The 23,210-nt window shown below is 37.5% G+C and overlaps 5 protein-coding genes across 6 annotated transcripts; 2 read left to right on the top strand and 3 right to left on the bottom strand.

Annotated features, from left to right (window-relative positions):
• Positions 1-1,526: 1,526 nt before the first annotated feature.
• On the bottom strand, positions 1,527-4,281 carry LOC121811191 (basic leucine zipper 61-like). 2 transcript variants are annotated; one of them, XM_042211996.1, is made up of 5 exons: positions 3,721-4,273; positions 3,505-3,595; positions 3,280-3,406; positions 1,957-2,118; positions 1,527-1,844 (listed from the first exon to the last, which is right to left on the bottom strand). In XM_042211996.1, exons 1-4 carry the CDS (start codon positions 4,269-4,271, stop codon positions 1,982-1,984), a joined length of 906 nt encoding a protein of 301 aa, XP_042067930.1. In that variant the 5' UTR covers positions 4,272-4,273; the 3' UTR covers positions 1,527-1,844; positions 1,957-1,981. The 2 variants fall into 2 exon arrangements, with proteins under 2 accessions (XP_042067930.1, XP_042067931.1); XM_042211997.1 differs by lacking the exon at positions 1,527-1,844 and having other exon boundaries at positions 1,956-2,118; positions 3,721-4,281.
• A 3,905-nt stretch (positions 4,282-8,186) lies between these two features.
• LOC121741353 (ervatamin-B-like) lies at positions 8,187-9,738 on the top strand. Its single transcript, XM_042134077.1, has 2 exons — positions 8,187-8,761; positions 8,899-9,738. Exons 1-2 carry the CDS (start codon positions 8,320-8,322, stop codon positions 9,489-9,491), a joined length of 1,035 nt encoding a protein of 344 aa, XP_041990011.1. The 5' UTR covers positions 8,187-8,319; the 3' UTR covers positions 9,492-9,738.
• Positions 9,739-9,874: 136 nt separating this feature from the next.
• On the bottom strand, positions 9,875-12,469 carry LOC121741354 (glucosidase 2 subunit beta-like). Its single transcript, XM_042134078.1, has 6 exons — positions 12,285-12,469; positions 12,097-12,210; positions 11,154-11,249; positions 10,634-10,822; positions 10,418-10,552; positions 9,875-10,297 (listed from the first exon to the last, which is right to left on the bottom strand). The coding sequence occupies exons 1-5, from the start codon at positions 12,394-12,396 to the stop codon at positions 10,452-10,454; spliced, it is 612 nt and encodes a 203-aa protein (XP_041990012.1). The 5' UTR covers positions 12,397-12,469; the 3' UTR covers positions 9,875-10,297; positions 10,418-10,451.
• A 199-nt stretch (positions 12,470-12,668) lies between these two features.
• Positions 12,669-15,094, bottom strand: LOC121811082 (OPA3-like protein). Its single transcript, XM_042211866.1, has 5 exons — positions 14,827-15,094; positions 13,488-13,622; positions 13,310-13,396; positions 13,072-13,242; positions 12,669-12,985 (listed from the first exon to the last, which is right to left on the bottom strand). The coding sequence occupies exons 1-4, from the start codon at positions 14,953-14,955 to the stop codon at positions 13,078-13,080; spliced, it is 516 nt and encodes a 171-aa protein (XP_042067800.1). The 5' UTR covers positions 14,956-15,094; the 3' UTR covers positions 12,669-12,985; positions 13,072-13,077.
• A 4,283-nt stretch (positions 15,095-19,377) lies between these two features.
• LOC121810984 (cytochrome P450 76A2-like) lies at positions 19,378-21,375 on the top strand. The gene is made up of 2 exons (XM_042211735.1): positions 19,378-20,540; positions 20,609-21,375. The coding sequence occupies exons 1-2, from the start codon at positions 19,632-19,634 to the stop codon at positions 21,218-21,220; spliced, it is 1,521 nt and encodes a 506-aa protein (XP_042067669.1). The 5' UTR covers positions 19,378-19,631; the 3' UTR covers positions 21,221-21,375.
• The last annotated feature ends 1,835 nt before the right edge of the window (positions 21,376-23,210 follow it).

The raw sequence follows: 23,210 nt of genomic DNA on the forward strand, positions 1-23,210 counted from the left end.
TGCCAGGGCGTCGGTCCGGCCATCAGTTTTGTCGCCAACGGCAACCAGCATGATATGGGCTACTACTTGGCGGATGGGATATACCCTAGGTGGCCCGTCTTTGTGAAGACGATCCGGTGCGCATCAGAGCCGAAGAAGGCCTACTTTGCGACGCGGCAGGAGTCGGCGCGAAAGGACGTGGAGCGCGCATTTGGTGTGCTTCAAGCTCGATGGGCTGCAGTTAAGGGACCAACGCGTTTGTGGCATGTCGACTGCATTGCTGATATAATGTATGCCTGTATTATCATGCACAACATGATCGTCGAAGATGAAGGTGTACAACTGACTGATTGGGCCACCGACGATAATGAAGCAGGTCCAAGCCACGGCGTCATCACCGCCAACGTACGAGGTGGGGTACCGCACGATGAAGAAGCCCTCCTCCAAGCACATGCCGACATGCGTCAGACGGAGGCTCATATTCGACTGCAAAATGATTTAGTTGAAGAGTTGTGGGCGCTGAGGACTGCAAGGCGGTAGTTTTTATGCAAATTTATGTAATTTTTTAAATGTAATATTTTTAATTATTGTACTTTTTTTTATATTAATGTAATAAAAAAATTTTAATATTATTATTCGAATTTTCCGTATTTGTCTCGTAATTTAAATTCCGTATGTTGATACAAGTGTAAATTAAATTATATAATTGTTATTAGTGATGTGGATAGGTAGTGTGAAGGCTATTTGATGGCTATTTGATGTCCAGTTGATGTGGCAAGCTGATGTGGCAGGAGAATTGTAGTGCTGATGATGTGGCAGTGTGAAGGCTATTTGACGGCTATTTGACGTCCGTCAGCATTGGAGATGCTCTTAATACAATAGTAGAAAATGGGCAGTAATAAAGAGGTCTCAATTTGATAATTACATATATACAAATGGTATTTGCTCCTTTTCCTTTTCTTGAAAAGAACAAACAGATTAATAATGCAGATCCGATCAGACATGGGGAAATTCAAAATAACAGAAAATAAAGAGGTCCCATAATCTGACATCCAATGACCACTAAACCTGACAACCTCTTACACATGCATATGCATGGTCACTCATAATCGAACCGGAACCGGCATTTCAAATCAAACCGAAACCATTTTATCGGGTTACATTGTCCGGTCACGGGTCAAAAAATTCCGAACAAAAAATCTGCGGCTATCTGAAAATTCAAGATAGTTTGCATGCGTGTCTTATCATATTACACTGTCCGATCACAGTTCGGAAACTTTTGAAAAAAACGGCGATACAATTCAGGATAAGTTACATTGCAGGCATAGGTGTAGGCTATTGAAACAAGCACATGCCTATAAAATAGCCTTTGTCGAGCAAAAATAGCCTTGATAGTGGACGACATATGCTATGCAAAATTGATAAATTAAGAGATAAGAAGAGAAAATTGGTTGAATTATTGGTAGTAGAAAATGAGACTCATTTAATTCATAAAAGATAAACTTGCTATATATAGATAAAGACTAATTTTGCTGGACAACCTAAAATGAAAAAAATAAGATTATTTTTCGTAGACGGAGGAAATGATATACTAGTTAAGTTAATACACACATTTACATACATCCCAACAAAAACCCATTTTCTACAACAAACTGACATGCTTCTGAGAATAAAATTTGATGATTGGGTGATGATAAAAAATAGAATAGAATAAAATAAAATAGAATTATATAGCCACTCTCCTCCATAAAATTAAGCCAAGAAAAGAGAATTTTCCTAATCAAACAAACATAAGAGCTTCTTAAATGTGAACTTGATTACTCTATAGTTCACAAAGGCTGCTCTTTATTTGGTAATGCTTTTTCCTGCATCAAGGAGAAACTAAGTTAGGTATTTCGATATTATGTTTTATTTTATTAATATATGTCACATGTATACTATCGTAAATGCATAAAATTGTCAAAATTAGTTTAGTACCTTGGAAATTAATGTGTGACATATGTCAGTTAACTGCTAGTTGCTCTTGCTCTGAAGTATCAGCAACTCGTGATGGTGAATCATTCTCCATTTTCTTCATGTTTTGTTCGTAGTATATTTGCCTCAGCCTCTCAATTTCCCTCTTTAATGCTTCTTGATGAGCTACAATTGTAAAAATAAATTAAAATAAATAATTCGATACGGGACTTTAAGTAATGTTGTTTTGTGAATTAAGTAAAGAGGGAATAAAATAGAAATATTGATATTTCTATTTTAAGAAATAGGAATGTCATAGAGTAAGACATTAGAAAAAGAAAAATGTGTCCTTAGAGTGAGACAGAGTACAAGATTTTTAGAATTATCACAAGAAATGAATCTTGGAATATTTTAATTTTTTTTATCAAATGAATCTTGGAACAAGGCTGTGAGCTTGTGAGAACATAATCATTTCATGGGTGTACGAAAAATAAATCTGTTTACGTTTATATGTTATTAATATCAAGAAGTTAATGTGCATCTATTAATTTGGTGGATATAAGTGCAAAGGGTTGGTGCTGTCACATTTATTATAGGCATATGCTAACAAATGTATCAACCAGAAACCCAATTATTGCAAGGTTTTGGAATCTAGAGAAAATTTGTTACTGAATTTTTTTGGCAAAGAAAGGAAGATGAGAGAGGTACTGAATTGATCTTTTCTACTTTTTTGTATGATTGTTATTGTTTTCAATCTATAGTTGTGTAATTAATAATATTGATCAAGAAAGGAGATGGGATCCATCATGTGACTGTTCTCCCATGTTAATGCTCTCTAGTTTCACATGCATGTGAAGATCTATCTTGCCTTAAAAGATACTCCCTATCTATTATACATTAATTTACAAATAGTTACTATGTGTGTGATATATAAATTTTAAATATTTTATTTCATTGAATTATATGGAGTACAGTTCAGTGTGAAATATTGGAATCAATTACACTAAAAAACATGTAAATAACCCAACTTAAATTAAATAGTTTAGAGTTGCATTTTGACAAGCAAATTAACTGAAAATTTAACATAAAATCATGTATTCATGCATATATATTCGTAATTGTATCTGAAAATTATATAATAAATCGTTGGCTTGAAACCATGTATCGAAAAGGGTAAACAATTCATGTTTTTATCTTTTATGTTTGTGAATAATTCTGTTATTATTTCCTAACATTATTAATTAATCAATAGAGAAGTAACTAGGACATAATATCATGAAATCAGCTTTATTAGTACTATTTGCTAATAATATAAAGAGAAAACCCTAATTGGAAAAAGAAACTCACCATCTTTGAAAACTTTATCTTGAGCTAAAGCTGCTATTCTTTGCTTGAGAACACTGTTATCGACATTTAGTACGAGGCGTTGGTGGTCCAAGTAAGCTACTCGTGGTGATAACACTGATACTTCAGCCTAAATTAAATTCATCATTTCACTAAATATATATATATATATATATAAACAAATAAAATTACAGTGCAAAAACAATAAATTGATTGATTTTTAATTACTTGTAGAGAAGAAACGCTGCGCTCTAGCTCAGAAATGTAGTGCAATTTTCTCACTCGTGACCTCTGCGCAGATTGCCGGTTCGCCAAAATTCTGAAATTGTATTCAAAATCATTATGTTTAGTAGTTTTATTTACATGCATTATACATATAGGTAGGCATATGTATATACATTGCAGTGTGTGTTTGTGTGTGAAAAATTGTGGTGAATTGTATACCTCTTGATCCGCTTTGGATCGGCGATCCTCTCGCCGGAATTATCCATCGCGGCGGAGGCGTATAGGCCGTCGTCGTCCTCCTGCGGCTCGCTCTTCGGGTGCACGGCCGGCCCGTCGTCGTTGATGCTGTTGTGGTCGGACGGGGACGAGGGGTTCGAGGCGCCTGGCGCCACGTCGTCGTTGAACATCGACATGAGCTGGTCGTCGTCGAGCCCCTCGAACCCGCCGTCTTTACCGACGGCGGAGGAGTTCGACTTGAGGCACTCCTCCGCCGTCGGGGCCTCCAGGAAGGCGATCGAGTCGCTCATCGACCGCCTGTGGGACCCGCGGTGGGCCGACGAGAAGTCGAGGAACTCGTCGATCCACATTGGATTGTTGTTGTTGTTGTTGATGGACAATCCCTCCATTTTTTGGTGGGAGAAATCAGCCCAATTAGGGGTGATGGTGGGGATTTTTGGAGGTAATTGAGCCATGAGACTTAAAAAGCAATATTGCAAGACTAAACTACAATATGTCAACATGAAGGGCTTATATATACACAAATCCCACATGCAAAAAAAAAAAAGAAAAAAAATGAAAATTATCTTCTTACAATTTTTTTATAGCCACGGGAACATCATCATCACAATCACATCTCCATAATTCCATTATCTTTCAACAAAATTAAATAATTTTGTTTTTTTAAAAATAAGAATTTCTTACTGTCTATGAAGGTGGGGTCACATGGGAGAAGATTAGGACAGCTATCAACAGCTTAGTGGGTGGGGGTAGGGGGTGGGGTGGGTTGGGGGGTGGGGGGGTGGGGGGTTTATTAACTGAAAACTGAGTGGGAATCAGAAAGCACGTGCCCTTGTGGCCTCAAGCCCTTATTACACTCCTAATTTTTTAGACAACATTCCCCATTGTTTATTTCATCTTCTTACAATCAATGGTGGCCGTTGGATCTCTCTTCCATCAACAATCATTCCACCCTTGTCAACTTATTTTTTAAATCTTTTTTTTTGGAGAAATATTGATTAGTTAAAAGATGCAAACGAATGGAATGAGAAACGAAATTTGTGGGTTGGGGCACAATAAAGATGGTCGTTGTTGCGACATCGGAAGGTTGAGGCAGTGTGGCGTCTATTGCTAGCAATAGACAGTGGACGAAGAACGGAAGGAAACACTATCGTATAAGGGGTTGGAGCAAGCTGATGGCTTGATGCCTAATTCTTTTTTTCTTATATTTAATACACTAAGGGGGTGTTCGGTTTGCAAGATTGTATCCAGGATTATATTTGTAATGTGATTGGTTCATGAGATTCAACCTCCCAACTCAATCCTAGATGGATAATCACGAGTTAATTAGTCATTGCTAACCCCCTATGACTAAAATAATCTCACAACTCAATCCTAGATTATATCTTGAAAACCGAACACCACCTAAGAGCATAGTTATCCCAAACCCTAATGGTGTTGCACCGCTCGGATTGGCGGTGCAGTACGACTGCATTGTGGGAGAAAGTTGCGGTGTCGTGCCAGGTATACTAACGCGCTAGAGGTATGGTACAAAAGATACTAAAAAGAAAAAAATTAGCGATCCATTGATAAATCGAATGAAACTTTGGACATGTTAACCATCCCATAAAATACAAGCCATAAACTCAAATAGTAACACCAACAATGCATTTGAAAACAAATCAATACTCCATAACATTTCAGTTTTCTAGCTTGGAATTCTTCAATCCTACTATTAGAACATTTTACTCAGAATAATTATCATAAAACTCAATTATATACATAGTCCTAAATCTTGGAATATCTCATGCAATAGCTATATATGATATCTAAGTCATTAAATATTTTTTTATATCAAAGGGCTAGTATACATACGGATGATATCCGTCAACCTCATCCACCAGAGAATGAGAGAATATCATCTTAGTAACAAAAGTTATATTGCAACATATAGAAGTTGCTAACTAATCGACAACTGTCATTTTCATTCGACATTTTTCACATATGTATACTAATAAATGATTGTAGCAGTAATCGTTTATATTATTAATTTTGAGCTAAATGAAAACTACAAATACCAAAGTGTAGAAACTGAAGACGCGTATTCTTAATGATTGGAGGCATATTCTTGATTTAATTTAAAATAAGTTTATTTAGAAAAAAGTAGAAGAAAATGTGGGTAATGGGAAAGGAGAGGTATTTTTGGATGGATGAGCTGTGGAAAGTGAAGGGTAATAGAAAGGGATCATGTCTACCCATGTGAAATGTTTGCATGCCCAAAACCTCTCTCCCTTCTCTTCACTCTATACTTTGTCTACAAACTATACCCACATGTAGGGGCATCTCTATCTATATAGCTCTCTCCATAATATATATACTTAAAAAAGATATTTAAGGTGACATTTTGCATAGTAATGAGCAATATCGGATTCAATAAACGAAACTCATGGGATCGGACACAGTGATAAAGACTGGGCCCAACATCAGAAGGGAGAAACGGTGCGGCGACCATTGCTCGCTGTCTGTGGATGACGGATTAAGAATGGAAACGAACCTCAACTCTGAAGGATTGGGGCGGATCTTTCGCACTGTGGGATGAAGACCACTCAAAAAATCGAATTTAATGGAGTTTTTTTACCTGTTTAGATCCAACAATTGTAGTGAGTTATATTTTGTTGTTATATACTCCCTCATTTCCATAGTAGTACAGTCATTTTGCCATTTTGGTAAGTTCTATAATAGTTGAGCCATTTCCCTTTTTAGTAAAAGTCAACACATTTCTTCTTACTTACTTTACTATTTCTTACTTTATTATCTCTTCATCTCTCTACTTTTTTCATTTTCTACTTTATTCTTCATTTACCTAATCCACTTAACACAACATTTCTTAAATCTCGTGCCGAAAATAAATGTCTTCACTACTATGGAACGGAGGGAGTACCAAACAAGGGGAGATTTATAGTTGGATTATTGATGAGTTATTTAGATCCCGACTCGATTAGATTTTATTCGAGCTTAGTTTTGCGAAATTCGTTTATTAAGTTAAGGTGGGATTTGGCATTACTTGACTAGTTAGTCAGTATCGTTAAGTAAGTAAATGCTGAATTAACTTTATTTGTTGTGATAAAATAAATTTTAGTAAATTTATGATAATTAATTTGTTTTTAAAAGAATTTGATAAATATTCAACCGAGACTCATAGAACCCAATTTACAGTAACGTGCTCACGACATACAATTATGCCATGGCAAAATAAAATAATATACCTACGCTGATAAGGAACATAACAATGTGAGCAATTGCTAACTCTACTTTTAATTGCTAACTACAATTAATTTAAAGTCATTAGATTTATAGAGATCTAGTGGTCCATAAATTATCATGTGTAATTTCATTTTATTATTAATTAAATTTGAAAAAATAAGAAAACTATCAAAATTAGGATTTTGAATCAAATTATCAATATAGTGTACTAAACATATCAATATGTTTTTTTGAATATGTCAACACAATTTAACATTGACATTATATATGTATTATATTGACATATTATGGTAGCTATATTGACATTAAACTGCTAGTTGATATTTATGAAAGTTCAATAATCATTTTTAAATTTTGACATCGGAACATATGCAAGTGAGATATCGTTACATTCCTTATAAAATTATCTTTAATTTGATATATTTTGTATAAAAAAATAATATAAATTGAGATAGTTATAATCATTTAAAGTTTTGAGATATTTTTAAAAAGTTAGTTATAACTAACTTTTAATTAATTGACACTAATAACCCTAATTGACATTTTTCTGTGCTTCATATTGATATTCGTAGATAAATGATCTTGTACCTTGATTTAATGATCCAATGCCTATCTATATATATGCATGTTAAATCTTTTGTCTAATTTCACCCATGTATATAGTAACTAGAATATCAAAAATACTACTTTCATCATACATTCATACCCATTAAATATATTGTAGATATAGTTCAAGAAAGTAGTTAGGTATTTACTAAGTATAATAGGTTTTAGATAAAAAAAAAACATAAACAAGTAGTAATATTATTTTCTTTAAATAAGATCTCCGGCTGCTCAGAAATGCAGTAAGATCAAAGAAGACATTTTATGAAATATTAGCTCCATCATGGCACTTGGCAGGCAAAATTGATTCGTACACCCAGAGGCCGCGTGACCTTTGGTCCGGACATTAACCACTCGACTACTAGGCCCAAACACACATTCTAATTATATACTACTAGTATATGTTGTTTCATAGTTACAGTAAATACAATATGAAACTAAAACAAGATAGAAAATTAGTCCAACTTGCATATTAAATTTAAACACGGAATAGAATGAAGAAATATATGCACAACACAGCATAGATGAAGCATGAAATATGCACATATGAGACACAACAAACTCACGGAAACAGAAAAATAGGGCAATCAGACATGATTTAAACAGAATTCCCACCAATATACGTAACACAACACAACGCAACATAACAAAACATGACACGTATATTATGTAAGAGATCAGAAGCTAAACCTTATAACAAAGATTGCTTCTTCGAAATCCGCCTTAGCTTAAAAAATGAAGATAGCTTCATCTGTTACAAGAAACTACATGTTAGCAATCGTGCTTGTGTGCATTCTGTGCGTTTGCTCAGATGCACGTCCAGAGAAGCCAACAGAGGGAGCAGCGGTCATGAAGAAGAGATACAAAACCTGGCTGAAACAACACAAGAAAACATACAGGGGCAACGAGGAATGGAACATGCGATTTGGAATCTACCAATCTAATGTTAGGTTCATAGAATTCATAAACGCGCAGAATCTTTCTTACAAACTCACTGACAATCAGTTTGCAGACATGACTAACTTTGAGTTCCAGACCACCTACTTGGGTTACAAGAGCCGTGAGCGCCCACGTAATCAGCAGCATAGCTACGAAGTTGGTAACTACGCAATACCATCTAGCAGAGACTGGAGAAAGAAAGGCGCTGTGACTAAAGTCAAGAATCAGGGCGCATGTGGTACAATCCTCGCTTTCTTTATTTAACCTGTCCGTTTATGAGATGCAGTTTATAAAATAAAGCAATCACCATGCTATCTCAAAGTACACACTGTTTTTTCTATTAAAAGACAATGCGTTAAAAATCTTTCATGACAGGCAGTTGCTGGGCATTTTCGGCACTAGGAGCAGTTGAAGGACTTAACAAAATCAAAACGGGGAAATTGGTATCATTGTCCCCCCAAGAGATTCTCGACTGTAATTTGGGCATCGGTAATCAAGGTTGTCGTAGTGGTTACATGGAAAAAGCATATGAATTCGCGATGCTGAATGGTGGCATAAGTTCAGAAGAAGATTACCCATATAAAGGGAAACAGGGCATGTGTAACCTAATCACAGCAAGAAAGATAGCAGCAAGGATAACCGGCTATGTTCGAATACCTGAAAGGAACGAGTCGGCCATACGAGCTGCAGTAGCTCGTCAACCAATAGCAGTAGCCATTGATGCCAGCGCACCCGAGCTTCAGCTGTACTCTAGTGGAATATTCACCGGATCCTGCGGAAAAAAGCTTAACCATGGGGTTTTGGTAGTGGGCTATGGCGTACAAAATGGTGTGAAATATTGGATTGTGAAGAACTCATGGGGAACTGGTTGGGGTGACAAAGGATATATCAAAATGAGGCGTGGAACTTCTGACAAGAGTGGTATTTGCGGCATTTCCATGGAAGCTAGCTACCCCGTCAAAAAATAACTGAGGCATCCAGCCGTTTCGGCTGTCGGGTACTCATAAATTGAGTCAATATCAATTTAAATAGATATACAAGCGCAGAGTAAAGTTCATGGGTAGAAATAGCCATAATAATAGTAGCCTTATAAGAATTATATGTTTATTCCTAAATATATTTAAACTATATTCAAAACTTAATCTCTGTATGTTGCAGTCTTGCTATGAATATAAGTTATGTTTTATTCCATCTTTCTGCATTTAAGTCACAAACCTCAAGCACCCTTTTAGTCAGCTAATTTTATCAAACACAATCATTTTAGTATATGTTGATTTATCAAGGCCATTAACTTATTACATTCACATGTCTAAACTTCTCAACAAAAAAATGCATAGATTGGCAGGTCACATATACAAAACTGGACTTTGAATAATTAACTGCTTGTGTTTTAGTATCATACACACTCCTCGTGTTTCCACGAGACTAAGAGCTCAGATAGTTTTCCTAATCTGTTTGATAAAATTATTATATCTGAACACAGAGTACACTCTGTCCCTAATAAGACAATTTAGTTAATCCTATGACAGAGAGAATGCGAGTAATGAAACCTTTTCATATAATAGTCACCGAGGCCTTCAAAGTCTCCAATCCACTCTTCATTGTCTTGAAATGGCTCTTTGACAGCTGGATTCATTCCACACCTTATGTTGGCAAAATGTTCCATCTTCCATCCATCACTCCCAAGAAGTAACGTGTAATGACAGCAATTATTTCCTCTCACATCAAATTGTAGGGGTCATAGTACCAAAATCTTCATTACCGTGCCAATTCTCTGAAAATTATTAAGTTATGTATCATCAGTTCATAGGGAAAATAAACATACAGAAGAAACAGAGATTGAACAAGAACGTAGGTGTCAAACTAATGGATTTGAAAGAGGGTTAAGACTAACCATGATGAAGATGTATATATCAAGGACACATCTGTCACCGAAAATGTCTTCTTCTGGGCTTGCGGTGCCGAAAAAGACAAAATGCCAGGACAAAAATAAGAAGACCCACCTGGAGGTAGACCAGGGACTTCAAGCCTAGGAAAACAACTGATTGGTTACTCTTATGGAAGGGTGAACTCAAAGAATCATAGAGTAATTTGATACGTGGAGAAATACCTTTTTTAAGTTTCTGTGATGAGTCCTCCATCTTAACTCCAGGTTTGGCTTTTCTTGAGTTAATAAAATCCAGTTCCTGATTACTTTCTAAGTCATAATTTATTTTCTGATATGCAATATTCCCACCCATGATGCAATTGTTAGGACAAATGACAGTTCCATCATATTCATCACTTCCATCACAGCAGTCTGTATGCATGGGTTACCGCAAGCAAATTAGATGTCGAACAATGTTTTGTAGAAAGTAAACCTGACAAACTTCAATCTATAACATGCAGGCATAATCACCTTTCAATTAATATCTCGTGATTCATTTCTCTATTGAAAAACAAAAAAAGATTCAGACGGGATAATGAAGGCCAGGAAGCAATTAATAACACTCTATCTATGCCATGATTTCAGTATTATAAAAGCTCGGATGAGCGGAGCATGAATCAATAGCTCACAAATATATGCTACTCAACCAACTATACCATGAAACCATTAGACACTGAAGTGCCAAAGCATAGTTTTAACTCACCGCAAATCTGATCATTCACTCGAGAAGAAAACAAGAATCTGGGTCTGCTGCCTGTATTTTTACAGTAGAATTTGCTAGCTGGACATGCAGAAGTTCCTACATGACAAAGACAAAAGCTCCAAGACTATCAAACTGCATATAACTTCATTCCAGTACTAAATTCAAATTATATCTTTTAAAGCAGAAGCTAAAAGAATCTTATAACCAAAAAGTTCACCATCCTTGGGTTCATTAAAGATCATCTACCTTCAAAGCTCCTACATGCTTACAATAGTTACTATAATGCTCCTTGCTTCTCTCTCTCTCTCTCTCTCTCTCTCTCATATTGCATAGCCTTCATATATCAGTATTGCTTCTATTTTCATTTCTCCAAGTGAAAGTATTTACAAGATTATGAATGTCCCTTGCGGCGAGACTTCATAAACTAGTCAAACACATGATTTCCAGCCAAATATTGATGGTAACTAACACACTAAAGAAAGATGTAGAGACCTCTGAACCTGCAATACTTATTGTTATTTACATGCTATCCTACTTAACTTAACATTGAAAACATTTTTTTCACATTCACACAGACTTCAATTATAGTACGGTTAGCACCAACATTTGAATTAAAAGTACTGTAAACAACAGTTGGAGCAATTAACGAATTCCTACTTAACATAAAATGAAACTTGATCGAACTTCTTAAAATCACAGTGCCACATTAAGTAATCAGCTAGAATTCATCAAAAAACAACCGTTTTCCCTTTCTGCACCCCTAAATTAAATTCCATTTAAACAATTTAATTACCGATTCTCTACACATTTTAACTAAAAGAGCTGCAACTGATAATTATTTCTACCTACTCTCCTCCAGCGATCGACTAACAATTACAGAGCTTGTCCTTGAAGACTGAATCGAACAAAATAAATTACTCAAATGATAGAAACAGTACTATACCGGGCTCATCAGTGCCATCAGCGCAATCGCAGAAATCGTCGTTGAGACGGTCTCTGGTGAAGGATTTGGTTCCGTCTTTGCATTTGATCAGCTCCGCGTCGTAGTACTTGGCATCTGTAACGATCCAACACATATTTCACAATTCAATAAGACCTTGTCTAGTAGAGAGAGATAGAGAGAGAGTTGACCTAGAGGGTGGACTCCGATGAGTGGGCGAGGAGAGGAATAGGAGTGATGGAAGTGGAGAGATACGAACAAAGAGGTGATGAGAGTGAGACAAATCGCCATTTTCGCCTGCATTTCCCACCACAATCGCCCTATTTCACGATGAAATCACGTCAAATGCTATTTCAATTCATCGATTGTATATTTAAAATTTAATACTAATTCAATCTTAATATTTGTTTGATTACATATTTTCACCATTTATGAAATTATTTTCTCTTATACACAAGAGTCAATTCGACTGACATCTCAAATAGAAAAAGATTTATTAATTGGACAAAATGTTTTTTACTATAGAATTTTATGAAATTATAATCTGTCTTGCAACCTTATTTAACCCAAAAAAATCATAAAATTTGAATTTATTTGCAATATCCCACAACAAAAAAATCTAGACGCTTACATGTAATATATCGTTAATGTTTTTCAACCAAACAACACGGTAAACATGTCGCGAACCTAAAATGCATATAAACTGTGTTTTCGAATAGAGTATTTAATAATACATCAGTAATTGTAAATGTCGCCACGCTTCAAGGTTATAAAATTTTGGAACGGAACCAGACCGTCTTAAATCACGGGTCCAGTCACAGTTGTTAGTGTCGTACACGATGCCTTGAACTGGTCAGCTTTTAGACACGCGATTTTGCAGTCTCCCGATGATCTGCTAAATCGCGAAGGATACGTTAGACACAAAAGGCAGAGCAGAAAGCAGATCAATCGCATTGTATGTAGACTTTTAGCGTAAACCAGATCTTAAGATGGTTGAGCATCTTTTGGTTTGTTATCAGTTTCTTTTGCCACCCTTGATTTGAAAACGCCACTCAGGCCTCGTTCTTTTGCAAGTTGCTCGACCTCTGACATTCTACGCTTGAGCTGCTCGACTTCTCTGGCTAGTTCTTCGTCTTTTTGCCTCAGAAGCTGACGTGTTAGACGAAAATCAGTATATGGTCCACGAAAATCTTGAATGTGTGTTATCAATACAAACCTCTAATTCTTGCTTGCGCGCTTCCTCTTTTCTTGCTTCTGACCTGGAGCTTCGTTGCACCTCGAAAACTAGAGCCACGCCTGCAACCTGATATGAACCAGCACAAGACTTGATCACCAGTCCAGATTTTTACAAACATGTTAAGACATTCATATACACTCAATTTTTTTTGAGGTACCGTGAACACAAAAAACTCGCCCACAAGGTCCGCAGCAGCCTGGACGGCTTTTTCTTCGTTTAGAGGGCGAATCGCAACATCTGTCGCACGCCCATATATACGCCTTTGCAAATTTGTGGTGAGGCGATGGTTAGCCTGTTAAAGAATCACATCTGGTGAGTTTATCTTGAAATCACAAGCTGCATACTCTGCATTTACATTCAAAGGATGCGTGAAAAGGACAATTTGCTACAGAAAAATACGAAGGATGACTGATAGCGAGCAGTGGAAACTGAAAATATCGAACAAAATCAGAAAGAACAGAATATAGAATTGATATGTGAACTGAAACGAACAAATGATAATCCTCTTACGAGGCATTATGGTAAATTATCATCGTTAAACTAACTGAACATCCCTCTAAAATCTCAATGAACTTTTTATAGAGATTACGGTGAAGACCAAAAGTGTCGTGGAAGACAAAAACCCAAAGATCTCTATTGCTATCTCTAGCTTACTGACTGCTTTAGTTTAGATTTACTTTGAAGCCGATGGCATCACATCTCGAGAAAGGAGCACTTTTTGCATGAATACGAGGGGTTGAAGTAAAAGATGAATCAAAAAACAGCAACCAGAGTTCAAGTAGGAGGGAAATATCAGTATCCGTAAAGGCCTCCAACGCCCCAATCCCACCAAACAAACATCTGCTTCACAATTTGCAGTACAGATAAAAAATCCCAACTCAAACAAAAACATAGAAAAAAAACTGTGATTCATAATGCTGAAACATAACAAAGTTTATAAAAGTAACTTCCCAATGTTCCCAAACGGGTTCACACCGGGACAGCAATAAGACAAGCAACAAACTGTTTATGCTACCTTGCCAATATAAGGTTGGGTTAAACTTAACTCTAATTGAAATTCAGTAGCTAATGGATCAGAAATGACACGAAAAAAACAGAACCTCGGCCGTCTTTCTGAGAAGAAACAATTATTCTGATAAGATCAATCAAGCAATTAGTACAGTGATTAAAAAAATTGATTCAGAACTTATCAATGTGGTGAGCAACCACACCTATAACATAATTCTCAATCCCCAAATTTGTTTATCACACAAGATCATGATCATCTACAATTGAGATAGGCTATGAATTGGACACATTAGAAAATAATTTCCCAAACATTCCATCTAAATCTAAACAACATTATGCCAGATAAAGATCATCACAGATTCTCAAACCCTCTATAATTCTAGGTGAAGCAAAAACCTAAATTCAACTCAAAGATAGCACAGAACTTCACAAGCCCTAGACAAAATCATCTGAGTTCCGCTCAATTAAGTAGTGGTGAAATGGTAAACCTGAGCAATGTTGATGATGGATTGGCGGAATCTAGGGTGCAAGCCGGCCTCTTTCTTTATGCGATTCCCGATGGGTTTGCAGAGAGTTTTCAGCGCAAGCGTCCCGAGCTTGAAAACCGGCAAAATCATTCCCCTGAGCTGTCTCGAACACCAGGTGTTTGATGTTTTGTCTGATAAACTGGAAATTCCCAACTACTGTATAATTAAATTTTCTACTAGTACAACAAAGTAAAGAAAAAAAAAATTAAGTCTTTGCATCCCTTAAAAGGTCATCTTTATCACTTTGGTTTGTAGATTAAGGTAGTTCATTTTCACTAATAAACTCTACGGTGGCGCATTGCTATGTGGACACGGTGTGCAATGTTGCTCGACCCATACGGGCGCATCTATCTAACGTCTTCTTAGGGGTGAGTAAAAAAAAACCGAATATCCGAACCTAATCAAATTGAAATTTTAAAATTCTCGGTTTTTTGGCTTTTCGATTAGGTTCGATCTTAAAAATGCAAAATTTTCAGTTTTTCAGCTCAATTTATTCGATTCGAGAAAAAAAAATCGAAAAATTGAATTATATTAAAATATTATATTATATATATTCTGTTAATTTAATATAGTACTATACTAATATAATATATTCTTTTAATATATTTTGTATAATATGTATTATATATTCTATTAATTTTATTATATATATATATATATATATATTCTATTACTATATATAAGTAAAATATATTGTATTAAATATATATTAATATATATATATATGTTTTTTTTTATTTTTTATTTTTCATATAATTTTGATTTTTTCGGTTTGGTTCAGTTTTTGAAGTTTGATTTTTGATTTTTCAGGTTTAGTTCGGTTTGGGTTTTAAACTAAATTCGATTTTTTAGTTTTGACAAAAATTCAAACCAAAACCCGAATATCACTCCTAGTTGGGCCTAATTGAGTCTTTCGCCCAGATATGGTTTATTCTTGTAATTAAGCTATTGGTAGATAAGAGCATATTGAAACGGAGACGTGTCAGTAGAAATCTAACTAAAACTTTGTGGCTATATTTCAGCAATAAATATTTATTTGTACTACCTTTTGGCACATGCACAAGTTTCTTTACTCATGGTAGTACTTTTTAATTATTATTAATACTACAATTTTTATATTTAGATTCTTTCAACGTATATAACACACTAATTATTATTGAAAACGACGTGTCGTGTCTTATTAAATTTATATTTATGGGATAGATGAAATATACATATTCTCCATGCTTTTAAGGATTTAAAAATAAGGTTTACATTTTGGTAATAATTCACATTTCGAAAACCGGTATTTCAATACCACTTCAGCATAAACTTAGTTTTGTAAAGAATAAGAACAAAAATATATGAAGTCGTTCACTTATTTTTGAGCTCAAAATGGTGTAGTGTTTAAATGATAGTATGTCAGTGTGATGTTTTATTTTTATTTGGATCGACCGAAATACATTAGAACTTCTGGTGCTAAAATTCATGCCAAAATAAATCTCAAAAAATTAGAAATAAATAAATTTTCTCCCTCTACATCTCTCATTACTTTGTAAATTCTATAAAATTAATTCACCATTTTCTTATTCTTCATTTTCACTATAATGAGTGACAAACTGAAAATATTATAACAGCAATACCTCGTAAAATACCATTCCTCATTTAAGTAAAAATGTGAAATATATAATGATGAGATTCCATTTTTTGAAGAGAATATATAAAAAATGAATGGTTTACAAGAAAATATTTTTAGACCTTTTTTTATAGTAATAAATTTACAAGGGCCTACGAAAAGTTCATAAACAAATAAAACAAAAGGAGACAAAATCTATGATAAAGGGAAATGGAATAATATGGGACCGGTAGGAAGATAGATTATTTTATAAAAAAGTGACCATCATGATTCTTTTACACAATTATGAATTACTCCCTCCGTCCCACATAATTTGACACAGTTTTCCATTTTGGGCCGTCCCACATAATTTGACTCATTTCACTTTTACCATTTTTGGTAGTGGACTCCACATTCCACTAACTCATTCCTACTCACATTTAATTATAAAACCAATATATAAAAGTGGGACCCACATTTTACTAACTTTTTCAACTCACTTTTCATTACATTTCTTAAAACTCGTGCCCGGTCAAAGTGTCCCTAATTATGTGAGACGGAGGGAGTACTCCATTTCCCTGAATCTGAAAATGACCTTTCATATTAAAAAAAAGAAGATAAAAGAATGGCAATGAAAGCCATTGCAGATAAAGTTGCATTTTGGCTATAATATTCATTTTATGGTAGGTGATTATGTATTAAACAATTATGGCCAATTAATGACATCTTCATACACAGTGACCATGTTGTAGGCTGAGTGATAGACTTAGAGTGTCCACTATAGGGCGGCGCGCCGGCTGCCCCCTTACTGCCGCCGCCGCCCAGCCTTGCTATAATGTGGAGGACGTCCGCCCTGAGCTGGACGAAATTTCCGGGGCGGAAGGTCCTCCGGCGTTTTTTGTGCCAGGACGCGCCTATAGGCGCGCCGGCCTATAGTGCGCAGGCGATCGGCGCGCCGGCCGCCCCCTTCCAAAAAAAAAAATTTTCAAAAATTATACCTACAAATACCACTCCTCCACCCCCATTTTACACCTTTTTCACACACTCTTCATTCATTCACTATCTACACTTTCACTCTCTAAAAATGCAAGGTGGACACGACGACTCACCCAGCTCGAACGAATCGAGATATGGCGGCAATCCTTCCCAGTCGTCGGGATATGGCGGATATCCTTCTCAGCCGTCGGGATATGGCGGCTCTCCGTCCCATCCGTCGAGTTGGAGTCAATCTCCCCCTCCGTGGGCATCAAGTCCAACTCATCTTCCATCTCAGCCGTGGAGGTCTTCTCCGACGGCCCAACCTTTTCAGCGGATTCTGAGTCGCTCGTCATTTGGAGATTACAGACCCAACCTCGAAGCGCTTAACCATCCCCGGCCGGAGACCCGCCAATCTCCTTTCACCGATGCAGATCTAGACGCCCTGGATACGATGATGGGTCTGCTCAGTTCCGGCATACCGGATACGCCCGTTCCGACGAGACTCGGCGGGACTGAAGGGGCGTCCAGGGTCCCTGGTTCCCGCGAGGTCTTGAGAGAGAACCTAGATGTGCAGTTGATGCAACAACTGCAGGACGTCTGCCACCGCTACGAGACTGCAACTGACCCGTTCATCAAAGATATATACTTGAAACTCATAAGTCGGATCCAGCGCCGTCTAGGCTTGGCTGATGAGGCTCCTGGGGTAGGGGCGGCCTGTGGCAGCGAGGGAGACGGAGAAGAAGAGGGGGAATCCGACTCCGCCACCGATTAGACGGTGGCGGCGTTTTTATTTGTATTTTGTTTTAAATGTTCGTTGTATAATTTTATCGTTTCCTATATAACGAATATTCGGTCTCAATTACCTCATTTTCTAATTATTTAAATTCCGATGATTTTAACTATAATTGATTGAAACCAAAGGAAAAAATTAAAATGAAAATTGGTTATAAAATTCGGGGTTATTGGAAGTGTCCGCCTATAGTGGCGGAAACCTTTTTTTTGGGCGCGGATAAAAAAACTGGGGCTGTGGACAAAAAAGGGGGCGGGGTTATTGGGGATGTCCGCCTTATAGTGGACACTCTTATTAATCTCGGGTGACAAAGGTCCCGGATTCAAATTGAACGTGACGCAGGTCTTTAATTTATTTATTTTTCCTTAAAAATGGCAAATTGAAAAAAAAACATAAATTTTGATCATATTCTAGTTTGTCTCACAATTTTAAAATCAGTTGTAAAAACCATGAAATTTGTCATTTTTTCTCAAATTTTCAAAAGGTTTAATTTGGATAAAATTGTATCTTGACATTGAAAAAAATATACTTACGAGAACAAAATTGGCAGTGAACTCATCAATTTTTCTCAAGAAACTTTATGTTTATCATATAGAAAATTGTTGGTTCAAAGTACCTAGAACATATACTTTTAAAACAGAGTACAAAATTGTTGATTCAAATTAATGTGCATTTAAACCCACAAGTCACACTGTCACACCAACCATATTGCATTTGTATAATCAATCATACACGAGGCAGAAGCTACAAAACACTCATATGACTCAACCCCACACAATTTCTAAATTAATTGGTGTAATCCAAATTTTCTTTTTAATCTCCATTTATCCTCCCAAAATATACTTGAGGCGACAAAGTGATCAGTGAGCCATGCAAAGTTAACCTCGTTTGATTAAATAAAAACATCCTAGGCCGGCTTTTGTCTACTAAAAATTATCTATACATTTGTCTAGAATTGTTTGATTTTATGAAGAAAAGTAAAGGAAGAAAGTTAGTAGAATGTGAAACTCATTTAAAGTACTAGTATTAGTTTTATAATGGATTGTGAATGTAAAAAATCGGTATCGATTGTGGGGTCTGCATACTAAAAAATTGGTATCGATTGTGAATGACAAAATGGTTCTTTAAATGGTGGATAGAAGAGTATATAATTTACACATATGGTGTCGCGCCTTGTTTCTTCTCCCATAAAAGAACAAACGAGACGGCTGAAAATAAGCGTTTATGCCAAAAACAAGATTCGAGCATTACTTTTCCGCTTCGATACAAAATGCTGAAACCAAAGTGAATAGGAATCTTTCATATCAAATTTTGTATATTCAAAGGGAGTTGACTTGAATCCTTCATCAACTATATGTCTATATGTATACATAATAGTATAGAGCTAGAGCCATCATTATTATTATGGATTGGATATACACACTATTTGTATGTTGTGTTGCTCTCTTGGCACCGGCGGCGCTCCTCTTCCGCCTGCGTCCCCGGTCGGGCTCGAGCGCCTCGCAGCTGCCCCCGGGGCCGAAGGGTTGGCCCGTGTTCGGCAACATGTTCGACCTTGGCCCCATGCCGCACAAAACCATCGCCGGACTGCGGTCCGCGTACGGCCAGGTCGTGTGGCTGAGGATCGGCTCGATCAACACGATGGTCGTGCAGACGGCCGAGGCCGCGGCGGTCCTCTTCAAGAGCCACGACGCGAGCTTCGCGGAGCGCACGATCATCGAGGTCATGCGCGCTCACGGCTTCGACAGGGCGGCCCTGTCGCTGGCGCCGTACGGCCCGTACTGGCGCGCGATGAAGCGGATGATGACGGCCGAGATGCTAAGCCAGCGGCGCATCGGCGAGACGGAGGCGATCCGGCGACGCTGCGTCGCCGACATGGTGGAGTGGATCGGGAATGCAGCTGAAACAGGTCAAACCCGTGGCATCCACGTGGCGAGGTTCGTGTTCCTGGCATCGTTTAACATGCTGGCGAACTTAATGCTGTCTCGGGATCTGGTGAGTCCCGAGGCAGCAGAGGGTTCGGAGTTCCACTCGGCGATGCTGGAGCTCATGAACTGCTCCGGCACGCCGAATATCGTCGATTTGTTCCCCTTCCTGCGGCGGATTGATCCTCAGGGGCTGAGGCGGAAGATTGATCGAGGAATGGAGAAAACGTTGAAGATCGTCGCCGGATTCGTCGAGAGACGGAGGAAGGAAATGAAATCAAATCCTAGCTCTAGAAAGGATTTTCTCGAGGTGCTTCTAGAATACCGTGGAAACAGCGACGATGAGTGCGATCAGATCTCCGACCATCAACTCCACATTATCATCATGGTAATTGATCGAATTAAACAGACAATTAAACTCCTAATTCATCGAATTTGAGATTCAATTTACCGCAGGAGGTGTTCCTCGCCGGATCGGAGACGACGAGCAGCACGATCGAGTGGGCGATGGTGGAGCTTCTCCGCCACCCGGCGGCGATGTCGGCGGCGAAGGAGGAGCTCCGCCGCGTCGTCGGAGAAGGCAGCAGATTCGAGGAAGCGCAGATCGACGATCTGCCGTACCTGCAGGCGGTGGTGAAGGAGACGCTGCGGCTGCATCCGCCGGTGCCGTTCCTGGTGCCGCGGCGGGCGATCCGAGAGGTGGAATTCATGAGCTACCGGATTCCGGAAAACACGCAGGTGTTCGTGAACGCGTGGGCGATAGGGCGGGATCCGCGGTGCTGGGAGGAGGCGGGGGAGTTCAAGCCGGAGAGGTTTCTGGAGTCGAGGACGGATTATAAAGGGCATAATTTCGAGCTGATTCCGTTCGGCGCGGGGAGGAGGATCTGCGCTGGGATACCGCTGGCGCACCGGATGCTGAACCTGGTGCTGGGGAGTCTGCTGCATGAGTTTGAGTGGGGAGTGGATGAGGTCGGGGAGAAGGAGATGGCGGATGAGAGAGAGAGGATGGGAGTTACGGTGAGGAAGCTGGTGCCGTTAATGGTGATTGCGCGGAGGTGTTCGACCTAATGCCGGAATGAAGTTAATGATAATATGGCTTTCTTGTTGGTGAAGGCAATGTTTTTATGTGTTTTTCAACTCGTTTATTTTTACTCGTGTCTTGAGCTTTAGTTTGTTATGTATAGCTTATCTGAACTTAATCAAGCTTTTAAATTTCATGGTCAGATTCAAAACCTATAGATTTCATAACAAATTACTAATAAATAATTAGAAATTAATACTAATATTTACAAATATATTCATCATTTTATTGACGGAAAATCGCCTAAAAACACACACACAAAGTTTAGTAAAATTCTCTTTAGTCTATTCGGCGATTTTAAATTGAATGAAAAAGCCATAAAATTTAACATTATTTGTAATATCAGCTTGGTGAAATGTTGAGGTTGCCTATAATATAAACCTTTGTTTATTATATATTCGAGGTTTACGAGCTTAGTCAATAAGCTATCAAACAACTTAACTAGTAAGATATTCTTCTCCCTCTAATATATAGGAAATTTGAGTCGTCATGACTCATGAGTCTATGAGTTTAACTACAATTATTGATCATATTTTAAAAATATTGCTTTTTAAATTCAAATTTAGATTTAAAAGGTATAGATTTCTTAATAGATTTAATAAATGAATCTAAATTTATTATGCTTTGATATATTCATCAGCACACCAAACAATAGATCATAAAATGGGCACACCCAACAACATAATTCTTGTCCATTGTGGGACCTTCACCTCCTAGATAAATAAACGAAATAAGAGGAAAATTCATTAAATAGTTTCTGTTTCATTCTTTCTTCTCCTCTTCCTAAAACATAAATTTCCCATCCACTACCATTTTTTATACGACACAATTGAATTAGTCATTGGGATCTAGAGATATTGTTGAATTAAACCCCAAAAAAAAAAGAAATAAAAAATTAGTCCCAAATGGCACCGCCCAATGAAGAAAACTTGAGTGAGAGCATTCATATCCATGCTCTTGCCATGAGCCCGAATCCACTTTTACTTCATATTTTTTGGCAAGAGCACAACACTCACATTCATACTATTCTGCAATAGCATGCTCAAGGGTCTCATCATTCTATTATTCAATTTAAATAAAAACATTTTCACAATATTAAAATGCATTAAAAATATCTGAAATAATATTACAAAATACTAAAAAAATAAAAATTACATAATTAAAATCCTAAAAATTAAAAATTACATAATTAAAATCTTAAAAATTAAAAATTAGATAATTAAATTCATAAAATTAAAAAAACCCACTACTCGTGGCTGAATTTCGCCCAAATGTGTTTGATTAGGTCTTCTTGTAGTTCAATGTGGATTTTGATCTCACGTATTGTGTGCCCTGTTTCGATTCTCTCGCACACCGTCGTATGCACACCTCGGCATGGGGGAGACATTGCGGTTGAGCTTCCGGCTTCATCCTCGTTGTAAAAGTTAGCCGCCCTCGGTCCTTCGTCGGCTATAATCATGTTGTGCAAGATAATACACGTGCACATGATGTCGACAATATTCTTTATGTACCACAGCCGAGCCGGGGTCTTCACAATGTTGAATCGGGCTTGAAGGACCCCAAAAGCTCTTTCGACGTCTTTCTGAGCAGCCTCTTGACGTTGCGAATAAAGAACCTGTTTCGGGTCTTGCGGATTGTTGAGCGTCTTCACGAAAGTCGACCAGTACCCCATGTGGTATGGATTTCCGTTGACGGTGAAGTCGATCACCGGTGCTACACCATTCAAAACATCATTGAAGAGTGGTGAAGAATAGATCACGTTCAAGTCGTTGTTGGATCCGGCAACACATAAATATGCATGCCAAATCCATAGGCGGTAGTCGGCTACCGCTTCAAGGATAAGCGTTGGGCCGCCGCCTTTGTGACCGCTTAAGTATTGTTCCCTCCAAGCATTCGCGTAATTCTTCCACTTCCAATGCATGCAGTCAATGCTGCCAAGCATACCGGGAAATCCATGGACTGTTTCGAGAAGATGAA

This window comes from Salvia splendens, chromosome 7 (assembly GCF_004379255.2).
Source record: "Salvia splendens isolate huo1 chromosome 7, SspV2, whole genome shotgun sequence".
Classification (NCBI taxonomy): Eukaryota; Viridiplantae; Streptophyta; class Magnoliopsida; order Lamiales; family Lamiaceae; genus Salvia; species Salvia splendens.